The sequence below is a fragment of the Desmodus rotundus genome, chromosome 2, assembly GCF_022682495.2.
Source record: "Desmodus rotundus isolate HL8 chromosome 2, HLdesRot8A.1, whole genome shotgun sequence".
NCBI lineage: Eukaryota > Metazoa > Chordata > Mammalia > Chiroptera > Phyllostomidae > Desmodus > Desmodus rotundus.
The window spans coordinates 203,455,202-203,475,829 of NC_071388.1; the positions used below are offsets into that span (position 1 = coordinate 203,455,202).

A 20,628-nucleotide genomic window follows, 5' to 3' on the forward strand; every position below is an offset into this window, starting at 1 on the left:
TGCAAAGGGCATGATGGTGTCACCTTCCCCAGCAGCGTCCGTGCACACCCGGGGACCAGGGAGGTAAGCAGGAGGCGCTCATCACTTGGGTAAAAGGACAGAGGACACACACTGGCTGTAGCTGAAATGCCGGACAGGGACACCCAGCCCAGCTCGCTCTTCCCCCACCCAGTATGCCTCCCATGTCCCTGTCACCCATCCACACCCTATCTTTCCAGCTCCCGCCTAGATCTGGCATCTTCCGTAGGGCCTTGGCTGCTCCCCCCAACCCCCAAGTTCACTCTGCTATTCTTCTTACCTGAGCCCGCAAAACTGAGTGTATGGGTTAACCTCAGGCTGCCTCCGGGAGCCCAGTGGGTTATTGACTGGTTATGCTGTGTCCCACCGGCTGTAAGACTGTGTGATGTACGACACACGGTTGCTTTAGGTATAAGGGGGAAAATCACTGCCAATTTCCATCGTGATAAAGTCTTGATTTCAAAATGTAAAGATATGAAAAACTGTGTATCTTAGAATCCATGGACTGTGGGTTCTTGAGCATCGGCCAGAACAATAATTCCGTGTGGTCCAGAAACCCCAGAAGTCCTCAAGGCCCGTCTGGTAAGTCTGCAAGGTCAAACCTATTTTTGCAATAACGCTAAGATACTATTTTCCTTCTTCAATCTTTTTCTCTCATTAGTGGAATTTTCTAGAAGCTATACAACATACAGTGGCATTCCTTTGACAGCTAATGAAATGGGTGTTCTCTTGTGTTTTAAATTTTTCTGAGTTTTATTTCTACTCAGTAAATGTTGCTAGACATACCTCATAAATCAAAGCCCTTTAAGGCCCTAGACCAGGAGGTTTAGGAATCACTGCAGTAGGACATGGGCCTGGCACTTGGCCGGTGTGGGGCCCAAGGTCAAGGCTAAGGAAAGGCACACGTGGAAGGCATACACGGTGCTGAGGGTGCACGGGGCAGGAGGACTTAATCCAGGCCAGAGAATTCACAGCAGGCCTCCTGCAGAAGGCAGGTCTGTGTGTGCCAACCTCAGGAACACAGGTGCTTCAGGCTGATGGCCCTGCTTGCCCACCAGAGATCTGCCCCCTGCCGGCTCCATGACCGGGGTTTAGCCCTCCTTGTTTCTCACACCAGCACGAGGGCACTGGAAGGTCTCAAGGGCTGGGGTGAAAATGGGAGGAGATAATGCATGGGAGAGAATTTGGCAGATGGAGGGATAAATGCAATCAGGCCCTTGGTTGCTGGGTCTTGGGCCTTTCCGCCAAATACTTGGCACATAGGGTCACTTAGAAAACAAATTCTGAGTGGAGGAATAAATGTTGGAGGTGGGAATCTAACCGAGAGCTGGGAGCTTTGCTTCTCCACAACCAAGATTCACCCCAGAGGTCAACAGCACCTGCTCTGTGGTCCTCATCCTCACCAAATTCCTCTTGGCCTCCCCCACACCTCCTTCTTCTATCCCCCCCACCCCCGCCCCCCTCCCCAGGCCGGTGGCCTTCACATCAGTTAAACCTTCCTCCTTCTGGATTTGTCCATCCTCATGGCTGCCAGGTTCATCCAAGACCTGAGCTAGGATGTCAGGTCTTCGAGTTTGTACCCAGGGCTCAAGGCAGCCAACCAAGACACACAGGTAGGAGCCGTCAGTGGAGGACTAGACTGTCCTCAAACAGCTCTCTGCCTTTCCAACTGCATGGCCAAAATGTTCAGCCCAAGGCTGTGTGTGGTTTGCTGGGCATTGTCCCCAGTCCAGCCTGAACCAGGGGATTTGACCCCAGCCTTTGGTACCAAGAGATACCTAAGAAGGCCCAATACCCCTGATACTTTGCAGGAGCAGAGTCCCAACTGGAAACCAAGCCTTAGGACAGCTGCCCTGTGGCTCTTCCCACCACACTGTGCAGGCTGCCTTCACTCCTCTACTCCCAGCGTCCTCAGGGACCCTCATCAGGGTTCTGCAGAGATGAAGGTTGAAGGAAAAAGGACGGGAGGTGTGGATGAATGCAAGGTGCTGGATGCAGGCAAGCAGTTGGGTGCCCGGCCTTGAAGCCTCCTCCCAGGGCCCTGGACTTGGGAGAAAGCAGAGCAGGGAGCGGGGAGGGAGGAGCGGGAACAGCGGAGGCTCCGAGTTTCCCAAGAGGAGGGTGTGAAGTGGCGCTGGGGTGGGGGAGTCAGTCTAGGAACTTGTCTCGAACCTGCGTTTGCCTAGTAATCACAGTTTTAACAGACTGTGTTCTGGGGACTCTGGTCTTGGAGAGGGAGCTGGAAGGGATAAAGCTTGGAAGATGGATGGGTGGATGGATGGATGGATGAATGAATGGATGGATGGATGGATGGATGGATGATGGAGTGGGTGAATGGGTGAATGAGTGAATCTTAGTCCGGGCTGGAGCCCCACGCCCGGCAGGGGTCACTGCTCACCCAGCAGGCAGGAAGGGAGGGAAGGGGGCGCAGGCGCAGCGGGCGCCAAGGCACCCCCCCAGTTGGGGGCGGTGGCGTGGGGGCTGGAGGTGGGGTTAGAGAAAGGGACGCGAGCGGGATCCAAACTTCCGGTGCCTGCAGAGTGCGGAGCGCGGCTGCACGGAGAGGCTGCACGAGCTGAGGCTGCACCGGCAGAGCCTGCAGGGCGGACCCGCGGCCCGGCGCAGCCATGGTGAAGATCAGCTTCCAGCCCGCCGTGGCTGGCATCAAGGGCGACAAGGCTGACAAGGCTTTGGCCTCGGCCGCGGCCGCGGCCCCAGCGCCCGGCCCGGCCGCTGAGATCCTGCTGACGCCGGCTCGGGTGAGAGGGGCTGGGGACTCAGGCGGGGGACCTAGCACGCCTCATCGGCCCCAGGGACTGCCGAGACGCATCGGGGCCGCGGAGCTGGGATGGGAGTCGGGCATGGTCATCCATCCCAAACTGGAGAGGGGATCGGGTCCTAAAGCGGCAGCCGAAGTCCGAAGTGTGCCCAAGTGTGGGAGGTGGGGGATCTGAGTCGCTGGCCCTTAAGTGGGGAAGCGCTCAAGGGCTTTTCCAAAAGTATAGGGGCTCTAGGAGCCTAACCCCCAAATAAAGGGAGGGGGCTGGGCCGAGGAAGTTCGAGGAACGTTGGTGGTGGGGGTTTGCGTCTGGTTCCAATCAAGGGGGAGGGGCCAAGAGTCGAATCCCCCTGTGGGGGATGGGAGGAAGGTTGAACGTAGTTTCTCCAAAGTGGGGCGGTGGGTCGTGATGGGTCTGGAAGGGCAGGGAACGGGGAGCGGGGGTTGGTGCCAACGTTGGGAGAAGGACCATTGATTTCATCCCAAACGGGGGGGCTGCCTCGGGCGGAGGACGCGCTGCTGTTCTGCACCTGGACTGGAGGATCAGAAAGTGGTGAAAGACGAAGTGGAAATAAACCAGAACCCTCCGGGCAGCACGTCCGGGGTTCGGGGTTCCAGGTTCCAGGTTCGGGGTTTTGAGGCTGGGCGCCCGGATCCTACCCACTCCGTGTTCCCTCCCTCTTCCTTCCTTTCCTGGCTCTCGCTCCTGCTTGCCCCCTCCACCCGCGGGGAGGCTCCCCCAGTGCGCCGGTGTCCTGCATCCTGGGCACGCTTTGTGGGGGCCGGCCTCGGTGTACCCCGCCCCTCAGGCGCCCTCCCCCCGCTGCCAGGCGCCTGGGGAGAGAAGGCATTTCCGCCGTGGAAAACTGAGCGGCATGAAGTCTGACCGGGGAAGGGCCCGGAGGGGACAGGACGCGTGGCGCGGGCAGGGAGGCGATGGAGGGAAGAGCTGCCAGCCAGGCTTTCTAGTGTCCGCGCAGCGTCGCCCATGACGGTCTTGGGCACCAAGGTCCCCTGTCCCCCATCGAGACAGGACTTCGAAGAAAAGTCTTTGTCCACTTCCTCCCTCTTCTTGAGGCTGGCTTCTGAGGACTCTCCCTCAGCTCCAAGACCCTCCCCGAGTTTGTGGCTCAGATACACCTCACCCACCCAGGCTATGACTGGAGCTGCAGGGGAATACCAGTGCCTTGCAAGAGGGGGCTCTGGAGAGGGGCCTAAGATACCAGTGTCGCATCCTGAGTGTGTCATGTGAGGAGCCTGAGTGACCTCCCCAGCCCTGCTGTGGTCACCGCAGCATCAGCCACTGCCTGGGCTGGGTTGGGGGGTTGCTGCGAGCCCCCGCCAGAGCAGCCCCACCTTTATCTGATGTTTGGATGGGGAGGGTCACTCCGTATTTAAAGACTGGTGTGCATTTTTATAAGTTCACAAGGGGCCCTTCTCAAGTCTCCTTCCCCCATCTGCTCAGCCTTGGAGAGTGCAGGGATGGGGGGCCCAAGGCAGCTTTCTCGCCCCTGTCTCCAGTTGCCTGGCCTGGAAAACAGGCCCCTGCCTCAGAGAGCTGTAGGATTCAGGCAGGAGAGAGGGCCAGCCAGGCAATGGGAAGATATAATCAAACTCCATGGGTAGGTCCACCAAATTTTGCGGGAGTGGCACATTCTCCAAGAGCAGCCGCTGATGGTGTCAGGTGAGTGGGGTGGCAGTGCCGGCATCACCTTGGCTGTAATTGACACACAGCCTTTGGCTCCAAAATCAAGCACCCTCTGTTCCTCGGCACCCAGCGTGAAATGGAAATGTCCCCACCTTTCTGGGGCTGTTTGCAGTGGCCTGGAGCCTGCTGAGCAAGCCTCTTCCCCAGACCTTGTTGGGCAGGGTCCCCTCAGGGGGGCCCAGGGGGATTAAGAGCAGACACCTTTAGCACAGATGTGCACATTAGCGAACTTTTATAGCTGCTGAGACCCAAGGAGACGCCCCAGGGGCTTGGGTGTCCCATCTTGGCTCTGCTGGAATCAGGGTCTTGGGAGAAGTTCACTTCTGCTAGCCTCTCATGGCCTCGCCTGGCCAGTGGGCACGTTTCCCACGTCCAGTGCCTGGGGAGTGACCACAGCCGGCACCAGCATTCACAGATCCAGCCAAGCACAGAGCATCAGCCATGTATTGGGGCCCTGAAGGAGAGGCTGGTGGCACAGGCAGGCCAATTGGGAGGCCCTGGGACCTTGCTTCATCAAGACAGGGCGTTTGGGTTTTGTGCCACTTTGGTGGGGATGCAGAGGAAAGCTTATTAGGAGGTCTCTTCTTCTGGCTGGGGGTGACTCTAGACCCCTTCCTGGTTCCTGAACTGGACTCAGCAATAAGATTCAGAGCCAAGGAAGGACCACGAGAGGAACAAATGAGTTTGTGAATGCCTCTCAGCAGCGATCCTCCCTCTGGACACTGCGTGAAGAGGCTGACCTGCCTGCAGGCCCCGGGGCCCGGGGAAGGCCGCAGCGGCAGCACCCTGAGAGCGGGCTCCCCCTGCTTCTGAGCAGAAACCGAAACACAAGGAGGATTTTGTCCCCAGGCCTGCTACTGGAAGGAAGTGCCTCAGTGGGCTGGGAAGGGATGGGGGTGGGGGCCCAGCCGGGCCTCCAGCTGCCCACTCTCCCCACGTGGTGTTTGCCTCTGAGATAGTGAGAAGCCTGCACTGATGGGAAGGAAGCACACCCTCTTAGCACCTTCTGGCCACGTTATTCTTAACTGGTGAGAGGGAGCCATGGGGGCCCAGGAGGAGGATTAAAGTCGGACACCTTTAGGAGAGATGTGCATGTTAGTGAACTTGGCCAGCCCTGCACATCTCAGCCCCGCCCCCTCTCCCACAGTCTGCCTGTGTCCACCCATAGACACACGCTCAGGAGTGGGCCTGTAGGGACTCGACACAGCTTGGGGGCTGCAAGAGGAAAGAACCATAGTCAATACGTCATCCCGGCGCTGTGATTTTCGCTTTGGCTTCTGCCTTTGATTAATGGCCCCCCTGTGTCACTCCCTCCCCAGCCTGCATACCTGAGAATCAGATTTCACCTTCTGTGCCCTGGCCTCAGGCCCTTGGCAGGGGGGAGCTGGGTCTCCCACGAGGTTGGGGAGGTTGGGGGAGGGTCTGTGCCAGCCAGAAGGGTGGATCTGGCCAGGCTTGGAGTCTTCCCACCCCGTGCTCCAGTACCCACAGGACCTGAGGGCTGAGGTGAAAGGACCTTCTTGACAAGGGCGGTCTTCCGCTGGCCGCCTGGCAGTGTGGGGACTTGGGGCTGTCCTATTCCTGGCCTGCCCGGGGCCTTCCCAGAGGGGCTTTGTCAGCTACGACGTTTCTGCTTTCTTTTCCATTCCTCCCGGCCTGGCCTTGCATGTTCAAGGCTGTCTGCAGAGTGCCAGGGAGAACGAGTCGTTCTTAGTGACAAAAAAAGAAAAAGAAAAACGTTTCTGGTGAGATCACAGGGCCTCTCCAAGCTCTCTGCCCTGGGAGAGCTCCCACAGCAGCCGGCTTTCCTCTGGTCCTCCCGAGCCGAGTCTCTGGAGCCTCCCCTTGACAAGCGGAATGGAAGAGAGAATCTACCCAGACTGCCAAGCAGAGCGGAGGGCTGTTCAGGAGTGTCCTGTGAAGGGGGGGCCCCGCCCTTCTCCTTGCCTGCCTGCACCTGGGTGCTGCTGGGCCACAGGACAGGAAATGGGGTTCCAGTGTTGGCCAAGTCAGGAGCCCCTACGGACATGCACCCTGCCGAAGTCTGCATCTGAACAGAGGTCTGCGTGCTGCGGGGGGCGGTGGGGGAATTGGGGCTGAGGGTAGTTGCCTGTTCTCCCCACACCCTGTCAGGCCTTTTCTCTCTCACACACACACTCACAGGCACGCACAAACACGGACACACACAGGCGCCCTTGTCTCTGTGATCTGCAGTCTAGGAAAGAAAGATGCTGGGGAGGGGAGGGCAGGCCCCTCCCTGCTAGCTGTGGGTCCTGGCCCTCAGTGAGCGGAGTCTGGGTCCCTGATACCCTCCTCCTGCAGCCTGCAACTATAGCTTAAGCTGCTTGCTGTTAATTTGGACATTGTCACGGGGGTGGGGGGGGTGCGCAGCTGGAGAGGAGTGAGGGTCTGCTGAGTTTCTGCTCCGTTTGGCTGGGTTCCCTGACTGTTTCAGCCCTGGCTTTGCTAAGTCATTTAATGAGCACCACTGTGGGGCTGCAGGAAGCCAGCAGGCGGAGGCCCAGGCCCCTCTCGGGTCCCCCACAGGGCTGGCTCACGTGCCCCACAAGAGTACACAGCCAGGCACTTTGCTCAGAAAGACCAGTTGCCATGGAAACAGTATGCAATATTTTCCTGCCTTCTAAATGGAAGCCCCCAAATGCCTGGCTGTGGGTAACAGCTTTACCTGTGGGGAGGCTGCATTTTCCTGGGTTTCCAGCGTGACAGAGGAAGCAGCTTGGGGGTTTCCAGAAGCAGGCTCTGGGCCATCTTTCTGAGTGAGCTGGGCAGCCAGGGATTCCAAGGGCGAGGCCCCAGGTTGTGGCCCAGGCTGACTTGGCTCCCCAGGGCCTCTGTCCCTGTCCGGCTGCTGGTGCCCAGTGCAAGGGGACTGCAGAGAATAGGCCAGGGCCCTGGAGTTGGAGCCTGGGTCTCGCCTGGGTCATACTGAGCCTGGGAAGCAGTTCCGGGGTTGGGGCAGGACTCAGTCCCCACCCCCACCCCCTGTGTGGGCCCTTTTCGCTGGGAATCAGGGATGTCTGTGGTTTCCCCTCTGCCTCGTGACAGCCTCTGGTTCTGCTTTTTCTTCCAACAGCTGCTCAACCTCAATGCTTCCGAGGGTTTGGCCCCTGCAGGCTGGAGAAGGGTGGGCAGAGTGTGAACCCCGGGTGTGCACCTGCAGGTGCCAACAGAGGCATTTGGCCACCGCACATCTAGGAAAGGTGGGGGATCCCCAACCTTCTCAGTGACCCCCACAGAGACACTCAAGGACACAGGGTGGAGTCCGGGGTGCTGGCTGGAGGCTGTGTCCTCCTCAGCCACCCCTCACAGTCAGTGAGGCCACATAAGCCCCACCTCCTCTGTCCTCTCTGAGTACCTCTCCCCACCTCCCTCTCCCCTTGGAAACACCTGACCCAGCCAGAAGCAGAAAGGCGGCTCTGTTGGGCCACACCTTGACTGTGTACTTTGTGGGCCAGGCCTTCGCAGTGGCTGCGTTGCTGGTTTCTTAAGCAGTTTCTTGCAAGCTTCTCTGGTTTTCCTGAAGGGAAGCATGTGAGCCTGACCCCTCCCCCACCTTTCCTGCCACTGTGGTTGGTGGCCCTAAAAAGGAGAAGTTTGCCTGATAAAAGATCTGCTGTTTTTATCTAAAGGAGCACTTTATCCTTTACCAAGGGTTTTCAGGTTCTTTGTCTCCTATAATACCCCCCCCCCCAAATACCCCCCAGGACAAAACCCTGTGAGGAGGCGGCCTGGTCACATTTCACCAGAGACCGAGCCCCAAGGGGGAGGGGCAGTTGCAGTGGGCCCCCTGCTGGACCCAGCCCCACTTCCCCACAAAACACAGACGTGGTTCCAGAAGGGCAAGGGTCACAGCTGGTACCGGCCCATCTGGTGGATCAGCCTTCCCTAGGATCCCCAGCACTGGAGCCCCTGTGGTGGCTTGTTCCTTGTGAGCAGCCGGCAGAGCTTGGCTCTGGGTCCGGCCACCTGCGCCGCTCCTGGGAGCCCACTGGGAATTGGGGGCCCTGTGGGCAGTGGCCAAGTGTGCCGTGTCCACGGTCAGTGCCTACGGGGACCCCCAGGGTGCGGAGGAGATGCCAGCCAGGGGGGTGGTTTCACAAACTTGCTTCTCGGGTCTTAATCCCAGGACCCCCGCCGCAGGGCCAGGGTGGGAGGCAGCACCAGACCTGCAGTGGGTTTGACCTCTGACTCCAACCAGGGGAGCTCCTTGGAGCCCGACCGGGGTGGTGGGGAGCAGGATGCACAGGGGCATCTCTCCATTCTGTGTCTCACCCCGTGGCTGCAGTGGCCTGGTGATGGGTGTGCCCAGGAGTGGGAGGATCCTCCAGGCCTTCACTGCCCTCCCCAGGCGGGGAGGCACCAGCCCCTCTGATGAGACCCCCCTCTGAGGCCCAGGCTGTACCTCCCCATGTGTGCTGAGCCAGGGGCTAAGGTTGGGGGAACCTGAGGGACACAGCAGACTGTGAGCCCCATCCCTGCCAGACTGGATCTCCTGTGCTGAGAGAGATGGGTCTGCCCTGTGGAATGTGGACCTGAACCATGCCCCCAGCCTCCTGCCACCTGCACAGGATGGAGGGAGGAAAGGGCACAGAGAGGCAGAGGTGGAGGGAGAGCCTGGGCTCTGGGCTGCAGCTCCCACCCTTCCCCCACACTGGCCCAGCTCCGAGGGCAGGGGTGGGGGGGTGGGGGGCAGGGGGTCCTTGGCACCGCCTCTGCCTCCCCCTGGCTCTCTTTGGACATGGTGGAGGAGGGGTTGGAGGTGCCTGGCTCCTTTGCGGCATTACAGGGTGAATGAGGGCCTGGGTTCAGGCAGGGTGGTGGGGAGGACAGGAGTGAAAATGGGAGATGTCTGAGGTCACACAGCTGCTTGAGAGAGGAGTCACTGGGCCTCTCAGTCCCGGTAAAGCTGTGTCCCTTCATCCCCCACCCAGATGCCCGTAGCCTGGAGTAGGGTCAGGTCAGTTTGCCTCTTCTCGGTGGCCCTGCAGCTCCTGCTGCGAGCCCAAGACTGGCTCCCACGTAGGATTTCACCAGGAGCCTCCTGCCCTGGTCTCCCTGGTGGCCGCTGCCGCCTCCACAGCCACGTCTCCCTCCTGGCACAATCGCCCTGGCTTCTGGAAACCTCCGGACCTCGCCCTGACCAGGCCCTGCTCCTGACAGCCTGCCCCACACTGCCAGCGGGGCCTGTGTGAGGCGGTCGCTGCCCTGCGGGGCTGACCTGTGTGCGGTGTGGGCCTCGGGCCCAGTACTGCCTGGCGGGATGGAGACAGGCACCCGGTTCCAGGCCCTGTGGGCCTCCCACTGCCCCCATTCCAGTGCGCCCTGTGGGCTCCAGACTTCAGGTGGATCTTGTCACTCCCACTTCAAAACGCCCCCTGGCTCTCCACTGCCCAGACACCCAATTCCTGTAGGTGGCTAGGCCTGGCCCAATCACTAAGGCCATGTCTGTGCCTCCTTCTGTGTTTGAAAGAATATACTGTGGTCACGGCTGCTCTCACGAAGGGGCCTCATGGCTCAGGGAACTCCAGATGCTCCTGCTGAGCCGCTGTGGGTCATTTTATGTGGTTTCATGGTATGTCTCAGGCTTTGTGTGCAGAGGAGCTGGGGAGAGCCTGAGGCTTCCCTTCCTTCCAGATGACGTTCTGGGTACCCCGAGCTCCCATCCCTCCCAACCAGCACCGTGGGGGTCTCACTTCGGAAAAGGAGTAGGAGAGTTCCAGGGTTCAGGGCCCCCACCCCGCTGACCCTGCACTGCTGTCCACAGGAGGAGCGGCCCCCCTACCACCGCCACAAGAAGGGGGGCTCTGTGGGCAGCGTGTGCTACCTGTCGATGGGCATGGTCGTGCTGCTCATGGGCCTGGTGTTCGCCTCCGTCTACATCTACAGATACTTCTTCCTTGCCCAGGTGAGGCCAGCCAGGGGGAGTGTGCATGTTCAGAGTGGGTGCGGGCGCTGGCAGGAGAGGGCAGTGAGCACAGTGGAGAGCCAGGGGCTCGGGGTTTGTGAGGAGAGGCAGCAGGAAGCCCTGAACTTGCCCCACCCACCCCAGGTGGGAGGAGTGCCTGGGCTAGCTCAGAACACCTGCATCCTCCCTCCTCCCTGGGGCCTCCTTGGACTCAGAACTGGGGGCCATCCCTAACACCCACAAACCGTGGACGAGGGTCCTCGCCCGTTTCATCAGACACACCTGAGGTTATCAGGAAAGTCTCCCAGGAGCACAGTCCACAGTGGGGGAGCGAGGATTGGAATCTGGGCCTGTGTGGCCCACAGCCCCTTCCCACAGTGTCACCCTGGGCCATTATCGCCAGAAACTCCTGTCCAGCGGAAATCAGAGCTCTTCGATCCCTCCAGAGTCTGAACCTCGTGCCCATGGGTCACGCTTTACAGGATTCCATTTGGTGTCTGGTTGTTGGGTAATAATACGAGACAGATAGAGGGTGGGTTTACAGACTCACCCCCACCTCCTGTGAAGGAGGGTCTGACTATGGCCACGCCCCCAGCTATCTGCTCACACAGCCAGTCTGGGCAGGAAGCTGGGCACAGAGAACTGTTCACGGACAAGGTGATCTTGTGATCGGCCCAGACCTGGGAGGGAGGCAGAGCCCCCACGTTCTCAGAACTGAAAGTGGTTAACTTAAAGGTAACTCAAAAGCAGAACCATAGTGCAACGGGGGATCTCGGAGGGACCAGAAGGCTGAGAATGGCCAGTCATTTATGACCCGAGTGACCTCCCCCCACCCTCACACACTGGGCTTCACCCTTGTCATCCCCGTTTTCCCACAGTGGAAATTACTGAGGAGTTTCTGTGCCCTGGGACTTTCCCCCTTGGAACCTGCTGACCTTCCTTTTGTCCTCCCTCCCCTCCCCTCCCCCATGGCCTGCTCTCCACTTGCTCCAGCTTTTCACTTTCCTGTGCCCACAGCCCTTTCCTCGACCCACTCAGTCTTCTGGTCCCCTCTGTTCCCAGCCCCCACTCTCACCCCGGGGTGCCTCACCCACCACAATTCCCAGGGACTGGGGCACCTCCAAGCAGCCTCTGGGTCTGGGTCCTGGGCCTGTGGGAATTGTGTGTGATCCTGGGAACTTGCGCAGAGACAAAGTGGGTTTCTGCCCATTTCAGGCTGGCAGTGTGAGCACGGATGGAGGAGCCCCCCGAGAAGTACGAGTGGGCCTACTGGTCCACCTGGCCTCAGTCAAGGCAAATTGCCTCCCCTCCCTGACTGGTGGAGCCATTACACTAGCCACTCATTTAGGGGATGCAGCAGCGTTTGTCAAGGTTTCTCTTGAGGCCTGGGGCCCAGGGGGGGTGGGCGGGGCTTGTTTGAGGTTGGACACCAGCTGGAATCACAAGGGGCTGCCTCTCGGCTCCTCCCCCCACCTTTCCCCTAAGGCCTGCAGGGCCCCACAGCAGGGGCAGGAAAGAGGTGAGTGCCCAGTGGTGGTGGTGGAGGCCACCACCCACCCCCAGGGCCCAGCTTGTCCTGTCCAAGCTCCTGTGTTTGCCCCTGAGGACCCTCCCCCCCCACCCTAGGCCCCCTTTCAGGTGTCTGTCCCTCTGGGTCCTCCCCCTACGAGTCCCCCCCATTTCCTAAGCACAGACTCATGAACTCAGAGGTCAGAAGAAGCCTGAGGGGGCACCTCATTTGTGATGGGGATACTGAGACGCAGAGAGGCTGTCCCCCCAGGCAATGGCAGTGCCCCCTCACCCTCCCTGACCGCACATTTCTCAGTTTCTCGGCCTGTGAAATAGGTCTCACAGCCCCACCCTTCCTGCATCCCCAGGCCCTGGGAGCTGGATGTGGTGGGGCAGGCGGCAGTGGCTGTGCCGGGGCGCTGTGTGACCAGTCTGTCTGTCTCTCCCCACCTTGCTCAGCTGGCCCGAGACAACTTCTTCCACTGCGGCGTCTTCTACGAGGACTCCCTGTCCTCCCAGGCCCACACGCGCATGGAGCTGGAGGAGGACGTCAAGATTTACCTTGAAGACAACTACGAGCGCATCAACGTGCCTGTGCCCCAGTTCGGCGGCGGCGACCCTGCCGACATCATCCACGACTTCCAGCGGGTGAGGCCCTCCGGGGGCAGGCAGGAGGCAGTCCCGGGACCGTGGCCCCCTCCAGCCTGAGTCAGGAGAAGGAACAGGCGTGAAGGGAGAGAACGTTGTCCCCTGTACACCCTTGACTACACACAGAGCTATGTCAGCAGCGTGTAGGACATGGCCAGAGTTTAGCTTGGTCGAGGTTTTGAAGACATTGCCTTTATTACACAGGGTGGGGCAAAAGTAAGTTTACCATCGTGACAACACAAAACACAGTTAGTCCTTGTGTTATTATTCGTTATTCATTATTATTATTCGTTAACTGTCGTATTATTTCTCGTGTGGACAACTGTGATCCTACTTCTGCCCCACCTGGGTGGGCAGGCGTGGCTGTCACTGTAACCCCACAAGAAGGACCCTTGTGACAACCGAGGCATTAACAGTGGGTGTCTCTCATCTAGTAAGTGGAACCTCCTAGGTGCCCAGGCCAGGAGAGGGGCAGAAAGAGGGAGGGCCGCTCGGTGTTGAGGATGGCGATTGCATCACCACGGCTGGCGGGGGTTCCCGCCTTTGCTGGCCAAAGGCCTCTCACAGCCCCGCCTGGGCCAGGCCCTCGCCCTCGGCCTGACGTGACCCCCTTCTTCTTTCCAGGGTCTGACCGCCTACCATGACATCTCCCTGGACAAGTGCTACGTCATCGAGCTCAACACCACCATCGTGCTGCCTCCTCGAAACTTCTGGGAGCTCCTCATGAACGTGAAGGTGAGCAGCGATCTTGGCCGCGTCTTCTCCATGCCCCGGCCCACACTCTAGTGTCTGCCCCAGCCCACGCCCCGATGGCAGTGCAGGGGGAGGTGGGGGCCCCGCCCTAAGGGTCAGAGACCAGGCCCGCACACACAGGACGCAGGACTCAGAACAGTGCGGGTGTCTGTTCCTGGCACAGCAGGGAGTGCTTGGGGACATGTGGAGGCCCAACTGTGGGGCCTCTGCAGGAGGGAGGGGGGCATGTGTGCATCTCAACGTTGGGGGGGACACAGCTCGAGTGAGCAGAAGGGTGGTGACAAGGGGAGTGGGCAGTGAGCTCGTGGAGACCATGGGTGGGGAGCCCCAGGCACTGACCAGCACTGTGGCCACCCCCTTTGCAGAGAGGGACCTACCTGCCACAGACATACATCATCCAGGAGGAGATGGTAGTCACAGAGCACGTCAACGACAAGGAGGCCCTGGGCTCCTTCATCTACCACCTGTGCAATGGGAAGGACACCTACCGGCTGCGGCGCCGGGCTACCCGGAGGCGTGAGTGGCCCCTGCCCTGGTTTCCAGACCACAGCTGCCCCCAGCAGTGCCTGGCGTGGAGCTGGAGACCCATGCACGGACAGAGAGCTCAGATCTCAGAGAGTTCAGATCGCAGCGGCACTGACAGCTAATGTTAACTGAGTACTTACTACGTGCCATGCACCATTTTACACTTTTTATGTCCTTAAAAAGTGTAAGTTATCATCATGATCATCGTTATTGCTGCCCCTTTTAAAGGTGAGGAAACTAAGGTACAAAGGAGTTAATTAGCACCTCTGAAGTCACACAGCAGAGCCCGGCCTTCTGGCTCCATCTCCTGAGCTCTCAGCCTTTCCCTGTGCTGCCTCTGGGTGAATCTGGGTTGGTTTCCTGGACGTCCTCCTGCCCCCAGCTCTGAGGTCCTGCTCAGGCTCTGAGGCTGGTGGCTTTTGTAGCCGAGCCAGTTGTGGGCCAGGACACAGGCCTCACTGGGATTTCCCTGTCCCCTCCAGGGATCAACAAGCGTGGGGCCAAGAACTGCAACGCCATCCGCCACTTCGAGAACACCTTCGTGGTGGAGACGCTCATCTGCGGGGCAGTGTGAGGCCTCGGCTCCCGCCCGGTCCCGCCCTGCCTCTCCTCTTTTCTCTTCTTGCCCTTCTCTGCCCCACCTCCTTCCCCTCTCTTAGCTTGTACTTTGGATGCCATTCCATAGATGTGACATGTCTGCCATTCCTATCCAGCCCTGCCCGCCTCCCTGTACCAGAGCCGAGACCTCTTGAGGCCCTCACCTCTGCTGACATCCGGGTCTGGGGGACAGAGAGGGTGCCCCAGGGTGGTTTCTGTGACCGCTGTCTTGAAGTTGGCTCCTACAGGGCCGGGCACCTGGGGGTCCTGGGCTAGGGGGCAGGGTGGAGGGACGGGTATAGAGTGGGGAGCTGTACCACCTACACCGCTGAGAAAGTCCCATAGGCTTTTTCTTGGGATAGCACACTTCCTCCCATGCGCCCATTCCCAGGCCCAGCTGAGGATGGGGGCTGTGCCCAGGGATGGACCCACCCAGAGCACAAGGGAAGGTGGCTGCCCTGGGGGGTCTCTCAGGACTCCCAGCAGTGCCTTCAGCCCACCAGAGGGAGCCTAGAGCTTGGGAGTGGGGATCAGTTCGTCAAGCACAATCGATTTCCGAGTGGAACCAAAGACGGAGGAGCCAGGGCCCCCAGCGCTGGCCCCCCAGGAGCACAAGCGGAGTCCCACAGCCGCAGTGGAACAGGGCCCGCCCAGGAGAACTGCGTCTCCACTGTCCCTGTTGGGCTGAGCACAGCACTGCCCAGGGATGGCAGAAGGTCCTGCTGAGCAGGCCCGGGCTCCTTGCTTCCTCTGAGCTTAGAGCTGTTTTAGAGGATGACGTGGAGGGGAAGGAGAGCCGCCTGGTACTTGCACACCCTGCCTCCTCTCTGTTCCGAACTTCCGTCCCCCTCTGCTCTGGGGGGGCGCGCCCTTTTTCCTTTTCCTCCTCACTTTTGCATGTTTTTACTGACCATTCAATATGCTACCCTTTCCGAGCCCCGAGCCCTGAGGAGGAGGAGGAGGGCTTCGACGCCTCCAGTGGGCCCAGGTGCTCCTGGAGACGAAACTCTGAAACGCTTTGTATATTTTCTCAATTAGATCTCTTTTCAGAAGTGTCTGTAGAATAATAAAAATCTTTGACTTCTGACTTGGACTTGACAGTGGCAGGGTGGGGGCACCCCATCGCGTGCACTCTTCTGTGAGCCGTGGGGGGTGGGGGAGCAGCCAGCAGGCCTTGGCATCTGACCCTGGCAGAGGTGGGCCTGCTCCCTGGTTCAGCCAAGGACGGGGGAATGTCGTCTCAGGAGCCAGGCAGACTCATAGTTTGTAGGTGAGGGAGAAGGAAAGGGCTCCAGGAGCTTACCCAACTTGCCCAAGGTTGTGTGGCTTTTGGGTGCCTATGAACCACAGCTGGGGGGGGGGGGGGAGGCAGGAATGATAACACGGAAGATGACGTCACTGCTGCCTGTCCTTAAGCATGAGAACAGTCATCTTCTCCAGTTTCTGGGCTTTAAGTAGCTGTGTTGGTGGATTGGAGCTGAGGTCTGGTACGAGGCAGGTCCATGATTTGCAGAAGGAAGATGGAGGGCCACCCAGAACCTCGGCAGAGTGGGTGCTGGAGGTGGGACCTGGGTCCTCCTCACAGGCTCAGTAATCCTGTGAGGACTCGGTGCAGACACACCTTGTTCTCAGTCTTGCAAAGACATCCATCTAAATGCACTACAATCACAATTAAAATGGCCAGCAGAGTTTGCGCTTTCAGGAAAGTACACGTGGTGGGTGGCCTCCAGGTGTTGGGCGTTACAAACTTCCATGACTGAAGAGTTCAGTGGAGCAGAGGAAAAGGTCAATAGGACATGATGGGGAGCCTGTAAGTTGACTTTAAACTCAAGGAAGTTTAGTGGGGGGAGGGGGCGCGTGTGGGTTCTTTTTAATGGAACAACTGGGTAGCCGTTTTGGTAAAACATTAACCTGGGTCCTACGTCCTTGTAACAAAATTCTAGATGGATCAAAGGTTTTCGGTGTGAAATGAAGCCATGAGAGGATTTAAAAGACAATCTTGGAGGTGGAAAGACCTTCCTAGCATGACATCCAACACTAACTTGGACTATGAGAAATAGAATTTACATACAGCAAAACAGCAAGTCAAAAATGTATAAGCTGCAAACTGGGGGAGGTGTTTTTGAAACAGGACGTAATATGCAAAGTTCTCAAAATCATGAAAATGAACAACCCAATAAAGAGGGAAAGAATATAAGCAGGCAGTTCAGAGAAATAAAGGGATTGTTGCAAAGACGTGTTACATCGGAAATACAAAAGAAAGCGGGAGATGCTTTGCTGCAGGAAGGTTTGTGTGTTTTAATGTACACGAAGTGCTACATGTAAGCCACTGGTATGGGAGCGGTGAAGCCCAATGACCACTGTGTGTCTGGAAACCCACCTGCTGGCTGAGGAAGCGAAAGGCTGCCAACAGCACTGAATTCCTTGCACGCACCTCATCCTTTGTTGCTGGGTAACAAACCAGCCCAGAACTTAATGGCCTAACAGCAGTTTATTATTTCTCCTGATTCTGCAGGGTGAGTGTTCAGGGCATGACTGATGCTAGCACTCACGGGCTAGCTGCTGCCTCCTGCTTGGCATTTAGTTGGGAGATGGCCTCCAGGCCTCTGTCAGTAACCTAGCCTGGACTTCCCAAGGGCTTGGCCACTGACCTCTGAGAGAGGGGAAGCCCTCACTGCCAGGCCTCTTAAGGCCTGAAATCAAAGTTCCGGAACGTTACTTTGTTGCACTCTTGGTCAAAGCCAGTCACAAAGACAGCACTGATTTAAGTGAGAGCGAAGTTTCACTTACATGTGGGCGAAGCATGCAGTGCTCAGGGTGCAAGGCATGTTGGCTCCCATGTTCAGAGACCCCCACATCACCCCAGCCCCTCCTTTCCATCCCCCCACATCCATGACCCTGGAGGGACATTAAAGATACATCTATTCTTAGATCCAATCAAAATCATGAAAATAGGTCGATTTCTCATATATTAGCCAATCTCCTTATATTATCCAATCCAGGCTAATTCCTGTGTTGACTTTCTCTGATTTGCTTTATAATTCCCCCACATATCTATGAATCGCTAATGTAGTTTTGCTTGGATTTGAAAATTATAAAAATAGTAATACATGTATTATTCTCTAGCTTCCATCCTCAATCTTCTATTTCTAAGATTCATGTGTGTAGCCTGTAATATTGTTTCATTCATTTGAACTACCATGTAGTCAGTCGGTTACGTGAATATACAACTTCATTATCTAGCCTCCTAACAACGAATACTTGGATTCTTTTTCAATTACAGCTAGTGCAATGCTTCAGTGAGCATTTCATTTACGAGGCTCCTGGCGCACCTGTGTGAGGTTTCTCTGCTGTACACGCCTAGGATGGAGCCACTGGATTACAGGATGCAAATGTTCGACATGCAAAACTCTGCCAGGTTGTTTTCTCTAAGGAGTTGGACCAGGACGCACTCCCACCTGCGTCGCCTAGGTATTCTCGCTCCACCTCCTTGCCAGCATGTAATATTAACAACCCTTTGGATTTTTTTTTGCCAGTGGATTGAGAGAGCAAAGTGGTGTTTGGTTATGGATCTAATTTGCATTTTCCTGAGGAAAGTGGGGCAAGTGTCCTATGATTATTACCTCAAACTTCTTTTTCTATAAAACGCCTATGTGTGTTCTTTGGCCTATTTTTGTGTCGGATGCTTTGTTTTCTTGTTATTGACTTGTAGTTCTTTATATATATATATATATATTTATATAATCTTTATATATTTTGTCAGCAATGTGGGGCAAATATCTTACCCAAGTTTGTGACTTGTCTTGTCTCTGTGGTTTCTTTGACGAGCAGAAACGAGTGATTTTAATGTAGTCAAATCTTTTTCTTTATGGTCAGAACTTTTTGCATTTTGTTGCAGAAATCCTTCTTATTCCAAGATTAAAGACACATTATCCTATATTGTCTTCTCATCTTTTTAAAGTTTTGTATGTTACATTCAACCCCCGCCTGCCCCTGGAATTCATTCTCTGTTCTGGTGCAAGGTAGGGATAGCCGTCTGTTCGGCTTGGGTTTACGCTTTTCCTTTCCCCGGTGAGCTGCATTTGTCTGTTCCCACGTGCGCTGAATGGAATACGCGCATTTCCACGGGCGCAAGGTCTATTTCTGGGTTTTCTGTTCTGTCCTAACGGGCCCATCCCCAAACCACGAGCACACGTAAAGTCAGTCTGAGTAGCCGGTAGCGTAAGTGTACCGCCTTGATCTTCCCCAGCGGTGCCCTGCTTAGTCTCGGGCCATTGTTTTCGTATGCATTTCAGAAACAACTTACCGAGTTTTATGAAAAGCTCTGGTCTAGTATCAAATCTGTAGATCCACTTGGAGAGAATGGAAACGGCTATGATATCCAGTATCCTGATGCGTGACCGTATTTTATTTGGATCATGAGTATTTCCAGTACAGTTTTGTGCTTTTGTCAAAAGAGGTTTTGCCGATCTTTCATTAGATTATGCTTAAGTCTCTGGTGCTTTTTATGACTATAATTAACACTTACAACTTTGTTGCTAGTATGCATAAATGTGATCTGGTTTTGAATATTGCCCCAGCACCCTTGTCAAGCTGCCTTTCTTATTCTAAGAGGTGATCGGAGGACTTTTTGGTGTTTCTCTGCATAAGCCATCATATTGATTATGAATAGATTTTGTTTCTCCCATCCAAAGAACTAAAACTTTTTTTCCTTTCTTGTCCTACCTCACTGACTAGGAGCTGTGGTACCGTGGTGACAGGCACAAATCTTGGTTTATTCTTGGTTTTAAAGATAATTCACCCTGACTATAGTTTTAGCTATAGATATTGGAAAAATACTCTTTTTGAGGTTAAGGAGGATGTCTTCTATTTCTACTTTTCATTTTTAATCGGAGGTAGGTGTTTAATTCTTTTATCAACTGTTAAAAGAACTGTTATTCTTTATCGCCATGATCACATGCTTTCCTCCCCATAATTTGTAAATGTTGTGAATAACATAAATAACTCACTGGGCCATGAGGCACCATCTTGGTTCTACACTATTGGGTTCTGCTTGCTAATGTCTCCTTTAGGAGTTTCAGGTATATGTTTATTAGAAAGGCTGGCCTGTAGCTTTCCTGTCTCATACTCTCCTTTCCAGGCTTTTGTGTTACTTTTGCTGGCCTCACCGAATAAGCTGGGGAGACTGGTTCTGTGGTTTGGTTTGGTTTGATGACACCCAGTCTCCTCAAGGAGGCTCAAGCCCTGTTGTACCAACGATGGCCGTATATTGGTTTGACAAGAATCAAATTTTAAAATGCCGCGCGTTTGACCAAGCGACTTCTCTGCTGGGAATGTGTCCTGGGGATACACTCAAACAAGTGTACGGAAGTATATGGGCAAAGACGTGTATCGTGGTGCTGGCAAGAAACTGAAGACAGAACTCCCCCAACTGGGTGGTTATTTATTTTACGCGCCATGTTTTGTGGCCACTGCGAGGAATGAGGTGGCTCTCACTGGTGCTGGTGTGTCGAGTTCTCCGAGATCTGTAATTAGGGTAAAGCAGTTGGCGGAGCAAGACCAGGAAGCCTGTCTGTGACCTGTAGAAAGGGGACTCGGCAGGCGTGCACACGCTGCTTCTGGAAGCACCCTGCAAACCCTGCACCCAGTTATCTCCGGAGGGCAGGGTGCTGGAGGCCTGTGTCCTCTCCTGTCAGGAAGGTGCATTCTCCTCCCGGTTTCAGTGTGTGCTTGTCTCTGTATACAGACACCCTGCAGCCAGGATGGAGGAGGGCCTGCTGGCTGAGAAAATGTCCTCACTGTCAGCTAATTGCAGTGATACCCTCTGGCCCTTGTGGTCTGTCCCCTATCCTAGATGAGAAGTCCTGTATTAGGCCCAGGTTGGCCTGAAGGATAAGAGCAGTTGCAAATGTTAAGTTGGCATAAATTGGAAGCTCTGTAACCTCCTGCAAGTGTTGCTATGGAAACCAGAGCCTGGGCGGTCTCCATGGAAACTGTTCTCAGCCCTCTGCCTGAAGGAGTTACCACCCACGGGTGTTGGAGTCTTACTTATCAGGGACCTCAGAGTTTCAAGAAGTGCCTAGGGAGGGAATGGTGGGCTGGCCCCCGCCCCCACCCCCCACCCCAGGGATGCCTGGTGGGCTGGCCTCCCCACTCCCAGCTCCT

The 20,628-nt window shown here is 56.3% G+C and overlaps 1 protein-coding gene across 1 annotated transcript; it reads left to right on the forward strand.

Moving 5' to 3' along the window:
* Nucleotides 1-2,536: 2,536 nt before the first annotated feature.
* ITM2C (integral membrane protein 2C) lies at nt 2,537-15,550 on the forward strand. The gene is made up of 6 exons (XM_053919195.2): nt 2,537-2,777; nt 10,291-10,431; nt 12,400-12,588; nt 13,213-13,323; nt 13,707-13,857; nt 14,349-15,550. The coding sequence occupies exons 1-6, from the start codon at nt 2,646-2,648 to the stop codon at nt 14,438-14,440; spliced, it is 816 nt and encodes a 271-aa protein (XP_053775170.1). The 5' UTR covers nt 2,537-2,645; the 3' UTR covers nt 14,441-15,550.
* The last annotated feature ends 5,078 nt before the right edge of the window (nt 15,551-20,628 follow it).